Below are 17,876 nucleotides of genomic sequence, written 5' to 3' on the forward strand. Positions count from 1 at the left end.
ATGGCTTCGTTAGAATAAAGTGCTGATCTCCCCCATTGCATAACAACACCTTGTTTCCTACAGGATGCCACTGCCACCACCACAGCTCAGCCTGGGGTTATAGTAGTCCCCCTCCTGCAGGTTAATCCAGAAAGACAACAAGAAGGCAGCTCCAGCACTCCACCACCACCTCTGGTTCCTTTCGGGCAAGGCTCCATATCCCCTGAGACTGTTCCTCCTGGCTCACCCTTGACTTTCCCGACTCTAGACGATTTCATTCCCCCACATCTCCAGAGGGGTTCCCACCATAACCAAGCACCCTCTGCATCTGGCACATTACCCTCTGTTTACCCGAAACTGCCATTCTTCTCATCACCACCTTCACTTGTCCCTCCAGTCACGGGGGCTTTGCACAGGGGCTTGAAGCCTGAAATCACTGGAGTCATCTCACGTACAGTAAGCTTGCCAAGTACCCTCCTCGCCCTTTTCCTAAATTTGTATTCCCAGATTAAAATTATTTTCTCCTTGCAATACTAAACTTGAGAGAGGAGTGGTGACTCACTCCCTGCCAGCAGCATGACAACTGAAACCTTGTTTACGTCCTGTGCTAGTGCATGCGTGTTGCCTGCCTTGTGCAGCTTTGAAATTTCTATTCACTTCTCACAGCAGTATTTGACTGTCTCCCTTTGTGCCCGTTCTGCTAGGTGATGCACACCTTAAGAGTCTTCACGGGATTTGCTCAGAGTAATGAATTCTGTATAAGTAGAATAGCTGCAACTAACTGATCTCTTCAGGCTCTTTTAATAGCATTCTTAATTGTGTTTGAGTAACATTTAAAGCAGCAACAGCAGACCAGTTAAAGGTTAGGGCTGGCTTTCTGTTCCGCTTGGAGCCACAAGACCTTATGGTCTCTACACAAATCCCTGCTGAAATCAGTATAAGATTGCTGCCAGTATCCAGTGACCTACAAGCGGTAATACCAGTTACTGAGCTTCCAGGTATGTAGGTGCTGTGGGATAGATGAGGGGGAGGGTGTCTTTTCAGTTTGGAATTGCTTGTGTTTGGAAAATTTTGAAGAATTAAATCCGCAACAGTTTTAACTTAGTGTTCTTGGGTCAGGTTTTGTTTCTTTATGAGTTCATCACCTGTTTTAGGAAGTCCTCAGGGACAAGGAGGAAAAGTAGCTCCAAGTTAAAGTTGCAGAGGAGGCAAAAAGTACCTGACCCTCCTTGTACTGGAAGTCGTACAACCACCGTGTTTCTTTATAGGGTTGCTTGTAAAGGACAAGTAAGTTCAGCAGAACCCTCTCCTCTCATGGTGATGCTTTCTCTGCCTCTGCAGGGGTCTGTCAAACAGGCTTTGGGGAGCAAGGAAAAAAACCCAACCCTGGAAGCGTTGAAAAAAAATGCATAGATGTGGCGTTTAGGGACGTGGTTTAGCGATGGCCGTGGCAATGCTGGTTTAGTGGTTGGACCTGATGATCTTAAAGGTCTTTTCCAACCTAAATGATTCCATAGTACCTTCAAAAGTTCTCAGCATTGGCATTTCTGCTTTTGTTGAAATTGGTGGTTTGTATATGGGTTTTTGATGGAGCCTAGCTGCAGGCTCCAGAAAAATTCAGCAGGCAGCCAAATTGTAGAGTAGTAGAAATTATGTTGTAGGTGATTTTCATGAGATGAGAATTTTGAAACACTTCTGGGTGCATTGACTTAAGTCACATAGTCACAGAGCCATTTTCCACAATGATTTAAATGGTCTTTGCCCACCCGCTTTGGTGACTTAGCTGGAGCTGCTGAGCCTATCCTGATCTGACATCCTTCTGCTCTGAGGGTTTCTTTATAGTTCAGTTCTCAAGTGAAGCTCAAACCCAACTCTCTCATACTTCTGCCTGACTCCCACTCCTTTTCCTAAATTGTGTTGTTTGGAATATTATCACAGCCAGCAAAACGGGGCTGGGGCTTCCCTCAGGGACATCTGTTTCTGAAGACCATTGATTCTTTTCTGTCCTCATGGAATGTCTGTGGCCTGCTGAGATGCTGCTTGGAGCAAGATCCCCTCCATCCAGCAGAACAGGGTTGTTCTTCCCTGATTCCCCTCTCGGTTGGAGAGACTTGTAGGTGCTTGTTCTGATAATGGCCAGTTCTCAGTATGATTTATCTCTCGGTGCTGGTGCCTCGCCTTGCTCCAGCCCCTGTTCAGCCCCCTGCCTGATCTTGTACGTCCTTTCCCTAGGCACTGGTGGATATGAAGGGCACAGAATTGCATTTGGCCAGAAGAGCCAGAAGTAGGGATTCTTCTGAGGCAATATTCTGTGCATGTTCAGGTTTTTTACAGCAATGAAAATCCTCCTGAATGCTCAGCTCCATTTTGCGGGCCAGAGCCCTGCAGCATTTTAGTCTGACAGTGGAGTAACAGGAGTGCAGGCATCTGGTATGCTGTTCCGTGCTCTGTTTGGATGCTCGTTCCCCATTAATGGTAATTGTGTGTCCAAATTCCTTAAGAAGCTTAAAAAATCTCAGCCTAAACTGGCACACACAGTCTTAGTCATCGTCCCTTCTTTATCTCTTCCCCTTACTGCCAACAAAAGCCTGGCACCCCTGGACTGAGACTTTTCAAAGATGACCCAAAGTCTCCCTCCTGCCACAGCCGGTGTTTGTACAGAACCTCCAGGGCTGTGGTGATACCAGAGGTGGGTTTGAAATAAGCAAATAATGGAGCTGGGTGCCTTAGAGGAGCAAGAGCGGCTTGCTGTTGGTTCTCCAGCAGCAAAGCCATGTTGAGTATCTTCCTTGCTAGACTCCTACTTCTTACCTTCTATCAGTTTTGGGTGGTTTTGGTTTTTATTTCATTATTTTAACGAGGTAGGTGTCACACTGTCTCCTGAGTGATGGTGCTAACCTTATTCCTCAGACCTTCCTTATCAAACCAGCTGCAGTAATAACGTTTCACTCCAGAATTGCATGAATTTTGCATGTCTGACTTCTTGCTATGAAAGGAATACTTTTAAAACAAAAGTTTGTGTCTGTATCTGTCAGGGGAAAGATGTCTGTGTCTTGCCCCCAACAAGATTTGCTCATTTCTGGTACCCTGTGTTTGATCCAGAGCGTCTGCCAGATTAATTTAGTGCCTCCTTTTGGGGTTGGAGTTGTGAAACCCAACACCAAATAATTATAGTACTGCCTTAGCAAACTAATTGCATTAACAACAAGCAGGGTATGTACAAGGAGCAGGGTAATGCTCATGCTTGTGCCTTTTTTACTAAAATTTGCTGTGATTATGCTTCTCATTCAGCTTAAAATGGGGTTTTGTTGTTGGGTTTTTTGCACGCCACCCTAGATTTTGCCAGTGTAGCAGCCTTCTGCATGCCGCTAATGACGTGTTGCTCTCCTTTTTAGGACCCAGGTTCTGTGCTAAATGAGGTGCCCCAGCCTGGCGCTGGCACTGATTATCCAACCTCCTTCACTTCAATCAACAAGTCTTCCTCTGCCTATCCCTCTACCACAATTGTCAATCCCACTATTGTCCTCTTGCAGCACAATCGAGGTAAGGAGACTTGCGTATAGATATTTGTGGCTCAGGGTGAGCAACCTGTTACGCTATGAGGAACTGGAGAATGTGTGTGCCGTGGGTGATTAAGTCCAGACTACTAAGAGCTAACAAAGCTGCCTCCAGAAAGTTGTAGTGACTGGAGCACACAACAGGCAAGTAAGAGGTTAGAGGCATGGGATGATGCCTACTTTTTCCTAATTAAAACCTGTGGAGAAGCCACTCTAGGTTGGGGGAGAGGCTTATAACTGGGCTCTGGGCATACGAGTAAGTTATTGTAGGGTAAGTTCTTATCCCTCATCAGGATTCCTCTTACGGTGGGAAAGGGTGGATGCTCACATCTGTCTGTCGGTAGGAGCAAGGTAGCTTGCCTTAGGTTCTCCCTCCTTGGAAAAGGGGATATGTTCTCAGCTCCTGCAGTGTGAAAGCAGAGCAGCTGTGTTTTCAATTACTGTGGGGAGATGTGACCTCTGAATTCTCAGCAGTTCACCCAGTAGTAACTAACCCCTTTGCTCGTAAGCGTGAGCTCGGCAATTTGTTCCTCTGTCCGTAATTGGATCGACTCAAACTCGTACTGCAGCAGTCCTCAAGCTCTGGATTTGTGTATGAACAAAACAGCCTTGTTTGAGCACTCCCGTGTTTACTGATCTAAGCCTTTCTCTGCCTCACAGCAGCTCTTCTGAATGGATAGTTTCATCTCTTTACCTCTGGCATCAGAGGGAAACTTTACTTCTCCTTTTTAGTTCTCCTGATGGCTGGCATTACCCCAGCTCCCAGTTCCATTGTGCATCACTAAAGACTGGCTCACAAAGAGCCACACAGATGCAGTCCAATTTGCCTTGGTTTCCAGTGGACTCTGGAAACTCGAGGGCAGGCAGATTCAAACCTACAATGCTACAACTTTTTGCAAAGAAAAAAAGAAAATAAAATCAGAAAACAGAGGTAAGGCCTGTGCTCCTCATACTGTGTGCACAGGTGTGCACTGACGTGCTCCTTTGCAGCCCCTCATGGGTTGGTTTTTTTACAGTGCCTTTTTGAAATGGACTCCAGTCTTTGACCCTGAAGATAGCATCCTCACTGTAGCCCAGCTGATTGTAGGGGTAGCAGTGGGTTATCTCTTCCTTTTTGCCAGCATCTGGAGCAGCTTGGCTTATGTGCGTTTGAATGAGGGTATCTGGATTCCTCAACTGCTTCAAGAGGAGAAAATAGTATGTGAGGCAGCCTTTTTTTGTCTCAAAGCTTTTTGTTAAGTTTCTTGAGGTAGGATACTCTTTTGGTTGTTTCTTGCATTCAATCTGTAACCTGTACCACACGAGGATATTTTATCTCTGTAGATTGTAAGAGCACGATAGTTGCATCTGTATGTGATATATATGATGATCCACCCACAGGCTCCAAGGCAACTGATGCCACATTGTTCTGTGTGCTGATTACCTTCACAGTTAAGAATTTGTCCTGTCTGCATCTGTCTTGCCTCTGACAATTAGCACTCATGATACAGTATCTGATAGATTGAAGAGCCTTCTTTCATCACATTTTTGTTGACTGTGATATAGATCTTGCCTGATAAGCAACTTGAACGAGTTGTGAAGTATCTCATTCTAATGCGTGTTTTTCAGTTTTTATTAGTAAAGCTTATAATTTTCAAGAATCATATTGAACTGGTTTGACAAGGCATCTTAGTCATAGATCTGTATTGACTGACATTGCGTGTCATACTATGTATTTATTAATAAAATCTCGTATAAGTCGTTACAATATTTTGTTCCTGGCATTGTTGTTGACTTGGCAGACAGATGCCCGAGCTATCATGCTGATGCCCCAACAATCATGCTGATGCTTTTCAAAGGCTGTCACAACATTTGCTTTCTTCCTTGTCCTGTGGAGTTTCCTGTGTATTCCAAGACATACTGAGGATGAATGTTAATGGTCCAGTGAGCTGCCCTCTCCATAACTGCTTTAGAGCAGGAAACTGCTCAAAAACACTTCAATACACTCTGTGTGAACGTGCTAATTTTCAAGCATCTGACCTCAGTTGTTGTCATTCGGCATAGTCCTTAATTACCATTGAAGTGTAAAGTATTTCTCCATCAGGCAGTAGGACATCAAACTTTTTTCTTTTTCTTTTTTCCAAATGCAGAATGGAAATAGTACTCAAATGTGTCATCTTCTCTGCCCTCTTATGAACACAGTTCCACTGTGCCTATTCGGTAGAATAACTAGATCATTGCTAGGTTTTTGTTTATTATTCATGTACCTTAAAACCGACTTTTGAGTCTGAGACATTCTGTTAATTCTTTTACTTCCACTGCAATTTTCTTTCATTTCCCAGCATGTGTTACCTACTCATAGGTATAAATTTTCTTAATTTTCCATCTTTTTATGTGTTGGGGGTTTCTTATGGTTCCTTATGCTTCCATTCCTATCGAGGCTTTATCCCAGGATAGCATTAAGATTTCTTTGTCCTAACTTGAACTTTTTAAATGGTTCTCAGATCTCAGTTATCTATTAAATTTCTGTCCTGGCTGACATGATTCATATTTGATTTCATCTTTATGAACCTTTTATATTCAAAACTGGTCTGACGGCATATAATTGTTACTAGTTATGATCCACCTTCCCCTGAATGGTTAATCGTGATTTGTGCTGAAATAAATTCCTTCATGTCAAGATGAAGTTTAATAGAAATTTCTCTTGCATGCTATGAAATACCCTCTGAATTAGAATTTTCAAGGTTATTTTAATGCTGGAAGTCTGAGATCTCCAGTAGTTTTAGTCCTCCAGATGGATAATGTGCTTTTCTTTCTCCTCAGTGGATTATTGATTGCTTTTTAAGGAGCTGGTTATCTTATTCTCTGGAGCAACTGTTGTGGCAGACATCACCTACTGTCCTATTTTATGCTTTATCTGCTAGTTCATTAATCTGTAAGTACGTAAGACCCTTTGATTTGGAGTTATCGGAGATTTAGAAACAGGTAATGGCCATTTGAAGTGCAGAAACCACACCATATGCTTTTTCTGTCGGCTTGATCTTAGTAAGTTGTGATGAGAGACCTCAGAATATTTTCTACTGGATTTCAGTAGTACCAACTGAATAAGATTTATGCTTAGATACAAGTAATTTCAGATCCTCTTTCTCTTTCCTAGCACCAAAGTAAGCATTTCTTCCTTTCATATCTATTTGGCGTCTTGATTAATTTTCTTTTTGACACCTTTATTTTGCACCAAAAGCGTACTCAAGTACTTGTTTCCTCTTCCCCTTCTGTTACTGGTTTCAAGTCTTGGTATCCTCCAGTGCTTCCTCCTCTGGGAATTCTGAAGGCACCTGTAATCATTCCTTCAAGGTTGCCAGCACTTATATTCCTCTGCTTGACCCTTTCTCTGAGAAGGGTACAAGTTCCTGGCCCTTGCAGTCCCGGCACACAGGATCAGCGTGAAAGCCGGAGCAGTGCATGCCTGGGGCTGCAGGCTGGCTCTGGTGGGGCGGTGAGGGGAGCAGCAGGCACCTCCTGTTCCTTCTGCTCCTATCCATCAGCAGCTCGCTTTCCTGTTCAGAGATGTCAGTGAAAAGGAAAACTTTTCTTCTTGTCAAAAGCACTTATTCTTTTTTTATTATTTTTCATGGAAAGTCTATTCATCCATGATATTCTCTCCCCTGTGGAAGAAGAGATAGGAAGGAGCTCTCAAGCATCGACTCTGAACCACACGCTCTTGTGTGTGAGCTGAACGCAGTTCTCCTCTGTGAACGGGTTGCCTGAAGCTGAGCCCATCCTCACTCACGTCCTTTCTCATAATACAGCAGGCTGCTCTTGCTGGCCAGCCCAGAAGGGTGAGGCCTGCAGCTCTTCAGGTCCAGATCGCTCACCCTCCCTCTCGCCCGTTGCACACAGGGGTTTCTTTCCCCTGCTGGTAGCTGTGGCGGGAGCGTAACGCGTGTGAGCTGCTCGCCATGGGCCGTTAGCAGAGCAGAGGGGCCGAGGGCAAGGAATGAAGCTTACAGATACCGGTGAGGGAGCTGCGCGAAGTGAGAAGTATCGGTCTTCCTGGCTGAGATGATCCCCTTAGTACAAATATCTAGCGAGGATGGGTTCTGCTAGCCAGCAGCATACACCTGGAGGATCGTTACCTACCACAGACTTCCCTGGCCAGTGTCCCCTGCTGTCCCAAAGTGCAGTTATCCCCCTGGCAGGCATTGCATGGCATAATTTATTATGAATATATAACAGGTGTGATTAATATATTAAATTTTTGGAATCTTTGCATTAACAATGTGAGCTTTCAAGAGTGTATTTTGTATGTCAGTAAAGTAGCTAATTATTTTCAAACGGCTTTTTTGCTTTAAATGAAAGAATGAATTGCTAAGGAGTAGAAAGAGCAGAGAACGGAGAGCTAAGAATTCCTGGTTCATTCCCAGCCATGACTTGGACGAGTCATTTGGGCATCCCTTTAGGAAACAGTGTAAGCATCAACTTTAGGGTCAAACACACTGGAAGAGACCACAGATATCCCAGTCTGGGAACTCAGTAATGAAAGGCTCTAAACCAAGAAGGACCATTCTGAGAATCAAAGCCTTAACCAAGCTGTGTCTGTGCACAGATCATTGAATCCATGCCTCGGTGGTGCCTGATGAGACTCAGCAAGCACCGACAACTCAATCCTTTCCTATATCGCTTCAAAATGCTGCAGCATTATTGTTTCAAAATGTACTTCATGCTAATGGTAACAAAGTTAGTCATCAAGTTGTTTCTGAGTCTTTACTGTTTTTCAAATAGTCTCCTGTCCAGCTTTTTTCATTCTCTGATGCCAAGAAAAAAACCCCACAACCAAACATAAAAATGTTCTTTGCAAACGTATCAGTCACTGCATCATGAGATTTGTATTATTCCATGAGGCCGCTGTGTGGAGAAGGGACTGTGGGCTGTCACTTTGGCAGAGTATTTGAAAACAGATTCTCTCCAGCAGCTGCTGCCGTTCTGTCTACTGTGTATTTCTTGCCTGTCAGAAATGCAGCACCAGAGCACTTGCTGTTTATGTCTCACCCATTTGTTCTGTATTTCTTTTTGTTTTGTTTCTTCCTTTACCACAGAACAGCAAAAAAGGCTTAGTAGCCTGGCAGGTATGATGTGAAAGGTCTGCTACCCCCCTGCTGCTGCCTCTGCTGGAGCAAAGCCGCTGCTTTGTTAGCTTCTGGAGCACCTTTAGCAAACACACTTCCCAGGAACTGCAAACGAATTAGTATAAATATTCGTCCTGGCTTAGTCCAGGTCACTGAATGTTTGATTTCAGTATTTTCTCCTAATGCTACCTGTGGCCTCATGTTAATATGCCAAAACCCGAATTACTGGTCTGTTCCTCCTAACTCATAAGATTTACATACAGTTTGGTTGTTCTAGTTGACTTTGGGGCTGCCTTTGGAGCCTTTAGGTTTATTCCCTTCGGGCATTATTCTCACATTCCTCTACACAACCGTTAGAGTTAGTCTTGCTTGTAGTGAGGGGAGAGGAAAAGAAATAAAAATCAGTATTTACATGACTCCAAGAACAGAACTATTTGTGCCAGATGTGAGGAACTGAATGATAAAATTGTAGTGTGCAAGTATGCACGTGTGCTGCCACCTTGCTCTTGCCATGGGTGTGGGAGTCTCTCCTTGAAAGAAGAGCAAGTTGTTTTCCTGGTCATCTTTCCCCCCCTGCACCCCAAGCAGAAGTAGCTCACTCTGCCGGGGGTGTTACAGGAACAGCGCATGCACACTGCTTACCTGTTCTTCTTTGTTTATGGCCTTGGTGGGGTAAACGGAGAGGTGGGGAGAGAAGAGAGTCACAGAGAGTGCCTAAACCCTTGAAATATCACAATATTAATAAATAGTGTAATATATAAATATACACGCTTTTTATGTCCTCTTGGTCACAGCAGTAACACTGTCTTGCTGTGCAACGTGTGTGTCGCTGCTGCACTTGCAAAAGGATGGCTTGGGTGCCATGGAGGGAGCTGGCTGGGGCAGTCTGCTTATTTGGGTGGGCAGGCACCAGATTTGGTGCTCTGATTTTTAAATACCTCAAAGGCCAGTACATAACTCCATAAACTCTTGAAATCCTTGGAGCTGCAGGGCAAATAAGTCAGTGTGACGTTTAGCTGTTATCTACAGCTGCCTGATAGGGGCTGTAGGTGGTGGTGGGGGGTGTCTTCTCCCAAGGAACAAGGGCCAGGACAAGAGGGAACGGCCTCAAGCTGCGCCAGGGCAGGTTTAGGTTGGGTATTGGGGAAAATGTCCCCACGGAAAGGGGTGGCCGAGCGTGGACCAGGCTGCCCAGGGAGGGGGTGCAGTCACCAGCCCTGGGGGTGTTTAAAACACATGTAGATGCGGTGCTGGGGGACACAAGTTAGTGGTGGCCTTGGCAGTGCTGGGGTAACAGTTGGACCTGACGATCTTACAGGTCTCTTCCAACCTAAATGATTGATTCTGTTCTCCAAGTTGCAGGGTACTGTCGGAAATCTGTGGTGAGAAATGCCTGCAGCAGTTCTGCCTGCTGTGAGACACCCCCACAGCAGGGGTCTGTGTGCACTGTCACTGAGCACCACACCGGGGCCGGTGGTTCAGCTCCTCCTGGCTGGGTCCCACGGACCTCAGAGGACTTACCTGGCAGGGAGCATGGGGGGCTTGCCCCGGTACAGCTCGGGCTGTCAGACAGGCCTTTCCCATCCCCAGCATTGTCAGTCCAGCACCTTCAACCAGTTCTAAGTGCACTCTGAAAAATATTTTGGAAACTCCTTCAAAATACATTTAGCTGACTGGCAGATTTTCCCCCTGGCTATGCCACACTAGATAGCTCCCAAGCTTTCAAGTTATTATAAGGTGTGAATTCATGGTTAAGAGGTGACTGGCACAGGACAGAAAGTGGGTTTTATTTTTTGCTACAGCATCAAAATAAAGATTTTGCTTAGATCATGGCTGTGGCACTGGGAAATTAGATTGTGATATGTTTACCCTGTTGTTTATGTCTGTATTGGGTATTTTGAGTGTTATCCATCATAGTTTCAGATGGGGTCTACCTGGCGAGCAGCCAACCACTTTCACAGTGCAGGGAGCTAGAGAATCAAAGAGAAATAATATGTGCCCTGTCACAGAAGGACTTTGTGACCTTCTGTGGCATCGGATTCTTTAGCCTGCAAAAAATAATGACTTTTCTAGACCAGAAGCTCAGGAGTTGCAACATTAGCAATGACAATGATAAATAATGGAGGAAAGCTGTGACCTTTTGTAAAGTTTGCATCCTCTTCGCATCCAAAAACCCCACTTCCTTTTGCTCTTCAAGGTCATGGAAGAATGCTCTAGTTTCAGTTGCTCTTTCCGTGCTCTGTTCCTGGAGGCTTAGTGAGGAGTTTAGGAACAGAAAAGGACCAAATACTTCCTATGAAACGGAGAGCCCTGTATGCCAGGGACACGAAAGGACCAAAAGACAGTGCACACACATCCACATGGAGCAGAAATAGGATGCAAATGCTAAACAAGGATTTGATAGGTGCTTTGCCCCATTTTGAACATTTATGAACATGATTTCATTTTTTTTCTTAGAGGAGGAAGACTTAAAGTTTGATGGTAATTTCAAACCAACCACTCAAATGCAAATCATTCACGTACTGAGTTTTGCAGGGCAGAATTGTGTTTGCTCAAGGTACCAACAGACCGATGGTTTGTTACGCATGAGCCTTTCCTCTGCTAACTGCCCCTCTTGGTTCTCTGCACATTTAATCGCTTTGGACAGTATGGTGATGTGCATGTGAATAAACATATCTCTCTCTCTCTCTTTTTTCAGTGCATGCAGTGACATAAAAAGGATAGGACTTGGCAAAGTCTTGATGAGGCAGACTGTAAAATCACAGATGTTTCCTCTCCAGAAAATCCAGACCGAGAAAGTCCTCAGCAGAGCCTAAGGGTTGCTGCACTGCAGCTCTCCAGAGCATGGTAGAGCTTCAGAGCAACACGAGCTCCCTTGACATCTTGGCTGCTGATGGTGCCTGCTGCTACGTGTGGGTGTCAGTCATGCAGCATCAAGGAATTCTAGGCAGAAGCAAGGCAGTCTGAAGCAATTACTTGTTTTTAATTGCTTCATGCAGACTCGTGTGCAAGAGGAGACATACGTATGCTTAAACATCAGTGGAATTTGTTGTTTACAAACTCTGGATAGGGCACAGAAATGAATCGGAAGCATCATATACTGACTGTAATGAGTGGCATCGTCAGGCATGCGAGAGTAGGCTGTTAAAAAGTGATGCCCCATAGGATGCTCCGTTAGGTTGAAATTTTTAGCAGAAAAAGGTGTCTAGGAGACCATATCATTTATGCTTTTTGATGAAGAATGAAGTTGCAGAGTCACAAATTAGTCAAAAAGACACAGAAACCGAACCCCCAAACAGTCCTTGAAATGATATTTTCCATTTTCTTATATGACAGCTGAGACTGTCCTGATGTGTGTGAAGGTAGCTCCCTGAGAGCTGCCAACCTACTTTGGCTGGCATCAAACTACCTCTCGGTAGATTCCCTTCAGTCCAGGTGCTAACCGCAGCTAGCAGTGACACAGTCTGTCTCATCAACTACTTGCTAGGAGTTTTGCCTTAAAAGAGTGGAATAGGGCGATGTGGTGAAATGCTGGGATGGGATAAGAATCCTCCATTGTCATTTCCAGATTCAGTGCCAGACAGAGTAGTTTCTGATAAAGTTGATTCAGCGCTCATACGGGACAAGCCGGTTCAGGAGGCAGTGCCGAGTGAGAGGAAGGCAATGGAGGAGAAGAGAAGCATCGTCAGGAGCCCTCAGCACATGGCTGATACCTCCGTCGATGACATTGGCATTCCGCTGAGGGTAAGACAACACTGAGCGTGTGGTCGATGCACAAAACCTGAGCCAGATGCTGCCTACCTTAATGCTCAGGGAATTCACTAAAGCTCCAGAGATGGCAGAGGTTTAAGGAAAGCTAGAATTCCAATGTATTTTATATATTATTTATATATATATATATATAAATATAACATGTTGAAATCCAATGTATTTTGTTATTAATGTTTCCATTTGCTATCAACAACCTGTTTCAGCTGCCTCAGGGGGAAAAAATTAAAAATATATATATATCTTCATCGTATTTGAGAATATTGTTTTCTATTCTTCTGTTTCATTGACAGCTAGCAGCTAAGGGAGAGTTTTGTCTCATTTTAGCCACCTCAAAGGCAGATATCTCTTTTATACAACATGTTTAAGTTCATTCCGTGTTGAGGGAGGGGAAATCATAATAAAAAGCATTATTAACTTGTTCTTACAACTAGTGTCTGGAGTGACTTGAATGCTAAATGTTTCTTAACTGTCCATTGAATACTTAGGAAATCAGGATGTATGACTGAAATAGGCAAGGTGTCTACTTTTAGATGTCAAATCAGATTAATACACAAAACCTTCCACACAATCTACAGTCCTGCACAGGTTGCAACCTACCCCTCAAAGCTTGCACATTAGTAATAACTAGAGTGAAGCCTGTAGTTTCATTATGCATGAGATTTATATATCTGAGCAAAATCACTCATATTTCAAAGTATTCATTTCATATAGCCCTCACATAGCAGAGTGTAAACCTTTTTCATTACTAGAAGATTCACAAGAACTTTGAAAGGCTGATGGAATTAACAATTGTGATTATTTATGTGTATATTTATTTTTCCAATAGAATACAGACAGATCGAAGGACTGGTACAAGACGATGTTCAAACAGATTCACAAGCTAAATAGAGGTACTGTAACACAAATATTTTTTATTTACTTTAAAAGACCACTTTAATGATATTTTTATTTCATTCATGTGAAGAATTGTATTAGATGTTAATAAGTGGTTTATGTTAACTAGTATTTACTCTGCACCACAGAACTCCACCAATCTATTTGAAATCTCTGAAGTCAAAGGTGAGAGAACAGTGAAGTCCAAAGAAGGGCCTGGGTTGTTCTGGAAGGTGAACTGCAGTGCCCTCATGAAATCAGGAGTACTATTTAAGATCAGAAAGCTGCTAATAATTCCATTGTTAGAGAAAACAGATCCCTGAACTCCAGTTTCAGCAGCTAAGCCCCCCTGCCCCGTTAAAGGACAGCAGGTTATCACTGAAACTGCTCCATGCACAAGGCTTTTTATGCTCTGAAACATAACAAAGCTTGATTTAAAGCTTGCCAAGACTAGTGAAGAGGTTCCCATTGATTTTTGGTGGGTTCAGAATCTGAACTCTGCTTTTTCAAAACCTCAGATTTTCTCCTTTCAAAACCTGAAGTTGTGATGAGCACTTGAAAATGTAGTGGTGCACCCAGGGGATCTCCTGCTTCAGGGCACTTCTGTGCCTGGCTGCTGATACACTCACGTTCCTTCTTCTGGGAGAGAAATGGCTGCAGTAGCATTTGCGAACTGAACCCTCTAAAGAGCCTGATGTGCAGGCAGATGCCATTCAGAACTGCGCTTAATAATAAAACACAGAGCATGCACAGCTGGAGCTGTCTTTGCTGCTGCAGGTGCTGTCGTGATGAGCTTTATGCGCACATAGATGCTGTCTTGTGTTGGATGGGATGAGAAGGAGTTGAGCTGTTTCCTAATCCCAGTGCTCCTAACAGAGGTTCTTCAGCTCAGCCAGAGCGAGTGCTTCAGAAGGAGGAGAATTAGTTTGGTCCCCTGGGCTTGCAGGCTGTCCCACAGACACGCCAGGCAGCAACGAGCAGAGGCACCAACCTTGTGTCGTGCTAGAACATCAGCAGGAGAAGGGCTGTTCTACAGTCAGCTTGTATGGGTTCTTGTCTCGCCCTCCTTCCCCTTTAAATCTGTCCTCTCTGATCTTTTTTGCCAATCATGTTCCTCTCCTTAGACACTCCTGAAGAAAACCCTTATTGCCCTACCTACATATTTCCTGAACTTCCTGAAATCCAGCAAAAAACTGAAGGTACCAGAAGTTTAGTCAGAGTATCTGTTGTCTTGTGCTTTGAGTTAACTATACTATAGCACCCTAATAGTAACTAGATCCAGGTTCTAGATTTCCTTACCCATATGTTACACTGGCTGGAAATTCAGTTATGCCCAGTTTATCTTCTTGTGTGATGCATAAAATAACTAAATCTTTGCTAATCCATTAATCTTTTTTTAAAGTATGATGCCATTTACTGTAGTATCATTAAAGTAGGCAATAAAATCATATGGTGATAGGAAATTGGGGGATGAAGCAGAACCTCCACTTCACTGTGGATAGTCTCAAAATCCACTGCTTTTCTCTGCTGCAGAAGACAATCCTTATTCTCCTACATACCAGTTTCCTGCGTCTACTCCTAGTCCTATATCTGAAGGTAATAATAAAGGACCATATATATTTTTCTGCACAAATGCTGCCTTATCCATTTATTTTCTTCCTGGAGTTTTTTCTAGTTGCTGAGCATTTTGCTGCCTCATAATGATTTGCTGCACTCTAAGCATTGCCTGGACTGTATGATGCCTTTTTGGCTTTGCGGTGCTCCTCTGGCTTTGTAACTAGTATTTAACTAACGCTACGGACGTGGGGTTTGCTTGGTTTTATGCGCTTATCAGTTGTATTTAGCCATGTGTGTGCAGTGATTATTTAACATGCCTAGAATGCTGACTTACACGTAAAGATGTGGTTTAACTGAGATTTCTTCCACCCCCCTTTCAGATCAATTAGTTTCTTTAATTATTTACTTCTGGTTTTGACTATTAACACAGTATTGGGGCCAGACCCAAAATGCCACTAAAGTCTGTTGGTAAAAAGGATGCCTGCTTCAGTGGGTTTTGGATCAGTCCCTCAAATGTAATCTTTTAAAATAAATATAACTCAGTAACAAAGGTTCAGGGCTGGCCTTAGGTGCACTTGGCATATCTAGGCAAGGACAGAGTTTGACAGGCTCATCAGCACATCTGACAACTTAAAATAACATTGTCTTCACCTTATCCTCTTCGTGTACTCGGCAGATTCCTTTGAACTTCCATGTACAAACCAGAATCCTTTACAGTCGTGTTTCGGGAATGGTGAAATAGCAGCTATTGCAGTGATAATCGTGTAACTGTGTGCATATGCATGAAAACACCGATACATGAGAAACATGGAATCCACTGTGCACATCGGACATACAGACGTTTCCTGACTGGGAATTTGTTGGTGGTGACAGCCTTGTTGACTTGGTGCTTTGGTATCACTTTAGATCCTGCAATTTAGGAACTTGCCTACTTAGCCAGTGCCTCAAGCCAGCCCTGGTGAGACTATTAATTAACCATTTCATTCAGTGTTTACATTGAATGCCTGGTGGGTAGTGTGTAAGAAGAAAGCATACAATATGGGTTCTGGCTGAGGTGCTCAGAACCCACTAGGAGATGCAAGGTGCATTTCACTGTTAAAATGCATGTGGGCTAGTGTCATACGGGTGTCTGAGAGATTGGCTCATTTCTTGGAGAAACCTGTAGGTGAAGGGTCCTGTCTTACAAATCATAATGCAGAGTAAATTGTTTTCTACTGGCGGAATGGTATGTGGGTATCGATGGGAGAGAAACAAAGAGTCTCAGTAATTATAAGTGATTGATAAAGGAGTTTTACAGAGATTCAATTTTCTTGTTTGTAATGAAGTTTGAAAATCCATTTTCCTCTTGTCTGAACTAACATTGTTTGCAAAACCAATGACAATAACAGATTTAAGAGTCTGTTTTCCTGTAAATGTCCCCTGTGCACTTAGAAACATGTATATGAAAGTAATTTGCTGGTTTAGGTAGTTGAAATGTTATTGGACCAAAGACTCTTTTTATCCTCAATACGTTGGGAAATGTTTCTCTAATATTTGCTTGGATTCTTTCCTTGATAAGGAATCCAGAATATTTGGTGATGTAGGTGGGTTGGAGTGCATGTTTCACATTTAGAAAACATTTCAAGGTTTTATACTCGGTGGTAAAGTGTTTATCCCAAGGTGGGCTGAAGCTTAATTTCATACAACCAGTGTCAGAGTTTTTACTTTGGATTGATGCATAGGATCTCCAAGAAGCATCAAGATTTGGGCTTCCCTCTAAAATACCTTTAGAGTCTCTAGAAACGCAGAGAATATGGCCAACCCATGAAAAAAACCCTGCAGATCCTCTAGAACTACAGAGGAACAGCCTCTTCTCACTACAGGAATCAGATTTTGAAATCAGAGACTGGAGATACCCTGCTCCGTTAAGGGGGGTCTCCCAGGCAGAATGCAGCTGTGAGCACCAGGAGGTCTGGTTTGAATGCTCATCTCTGATTTACTCATTAATCTTTATCAAGTCCTTCCAGATTTCTGTGTTTCCGCATTCCTTGCTGTAAAAAGGGAAGAAATATAGATGCTTTTCTTCATAAGATACTTGAAGAGACAACACATGCCTGTTCTCCATATGAGTGTAGCTATTAGAATATTAGCAATTGGAAAATAGCACTTACCTGAAGTGGATTTTTTTGTTGTATGTTTTTCCTATCTGAATGATGAGCTATAATGAATATTGATCTTTCTCTTGAAGTAAGTGAATTATTTTTTCATCAATGACCAGCACTAAATAAGACTGAGAGAGGTGAATGGCCATGAAGATAATTTTAGACACTTGTTCATCTGTGTTTGTAGGGACCAAGAGTTTTACGATTTACCAAGTATTTTGCTATCTGAATAAACCAAACTTTTATAACGGAATGCCTGTCAATTTGCGAACAATTCAGTGTAATAACAGTAAATAAATAGATACTTATTTTCTGTCATTTAGGTTTAAAGTATGGGAATTGGCCTGAAATTGACTGTTGCTATTTTTTTAACCTGAAGGCTATGATAAGCGCACCCGAGTCAGTAACCGGCTTTTTGAGACTGAAACCTTCTCATTCATTCACCAAGAAGAACTCGGCAGAGAGGCTAAAAGTTAAAACTGGTTGAGCCTTCCTGGAAGGTTGATCAAGGCTTGAGAGCCATTTCAAGTCAGCTGTGTTAGCCAGCCGCTTTTATCCAGCAGATGAGGTTGACTGTATCAGCTGATTGATGTCCTCCTTGAGAGAAGATCTGGAAATTGTTTCGATATGTGGATCGGCATCACTAAATTGACATAATGGGTTTTTTTTAGTATGTACTTTTCTTATCTGGCTTATTCCAGCCTCATCTGTTTTGTTTTTCTGTCTTTTTATCTCTGTCACTTCTAGTGGTTTCTTCATGGAGGTGCCAGTAACACCTTTGCTGGCAGTTCTCTTTGCAGTCACTGCATTGTACTTTCCTGCCTTTTGCCTTGGAAGTCCCGTAGATGTCTCAGATTCACATCCCTACAAGTGTGAACCCTGCTCGGCAGTGA

The 17,876-nt window shown here is 43.2% G+C and overlaps 1 protein-coding gene across 1 annotated transcript in view; it reads left to right on the forward strand.

Annotated features, from left to right (window-relative positions):
* The window catches only part of SORBS1 (sorbin and SH3 domain containing 1), a 220,370-nt gene that overhangs the window by 160,986 nt on the left and 41,508 nt on the right, over window positions 1-17,876 (forward strand). The window contains exons 12-18 of the mRNA XM_055793988.1: window positions 64-435; window positions 3,375-3,522; window positions 8,612-8,641; window positions 12,210-12,385; window positions 13,239-13,302; window positions 14,410-14,484; window positions 14,819-14,881. Coding sequence (XP_055649963.1) covers window positions 64-435; window positions 3,375-3,522; window positions 8,612-8,641; window positions 12,210-12,385; window positions 13,239-13,302; window positions 14,410-14,484; window positions 14,819-14,881 — 928 coding nt within the window. The remainder of the gene's footprint in view (window positions 1-63; window positions 436-3,374; window positions 3,523-8,611; window positions 8,642-12,209; window positions 12,386-13,238; window positions 13,303-14,409; window positions 14,485-14,818; window positions 14,882-17,876) is intronic.

This window comes from Falco peregrinus, chromosome 1, assembly GCF_023634155.1.
Source record: "Falco peregrinus isolate bFalPer1 chromosome 1, bFalPer1.pri, whole genome shotgun sequence".
NCBI classification, from domain to species: domain Eukaryota; kingdom Metazoa; phylum Chordata; class Aves; order Falconiformes; family Falconidae; genus Falco; species Falco peregrinus.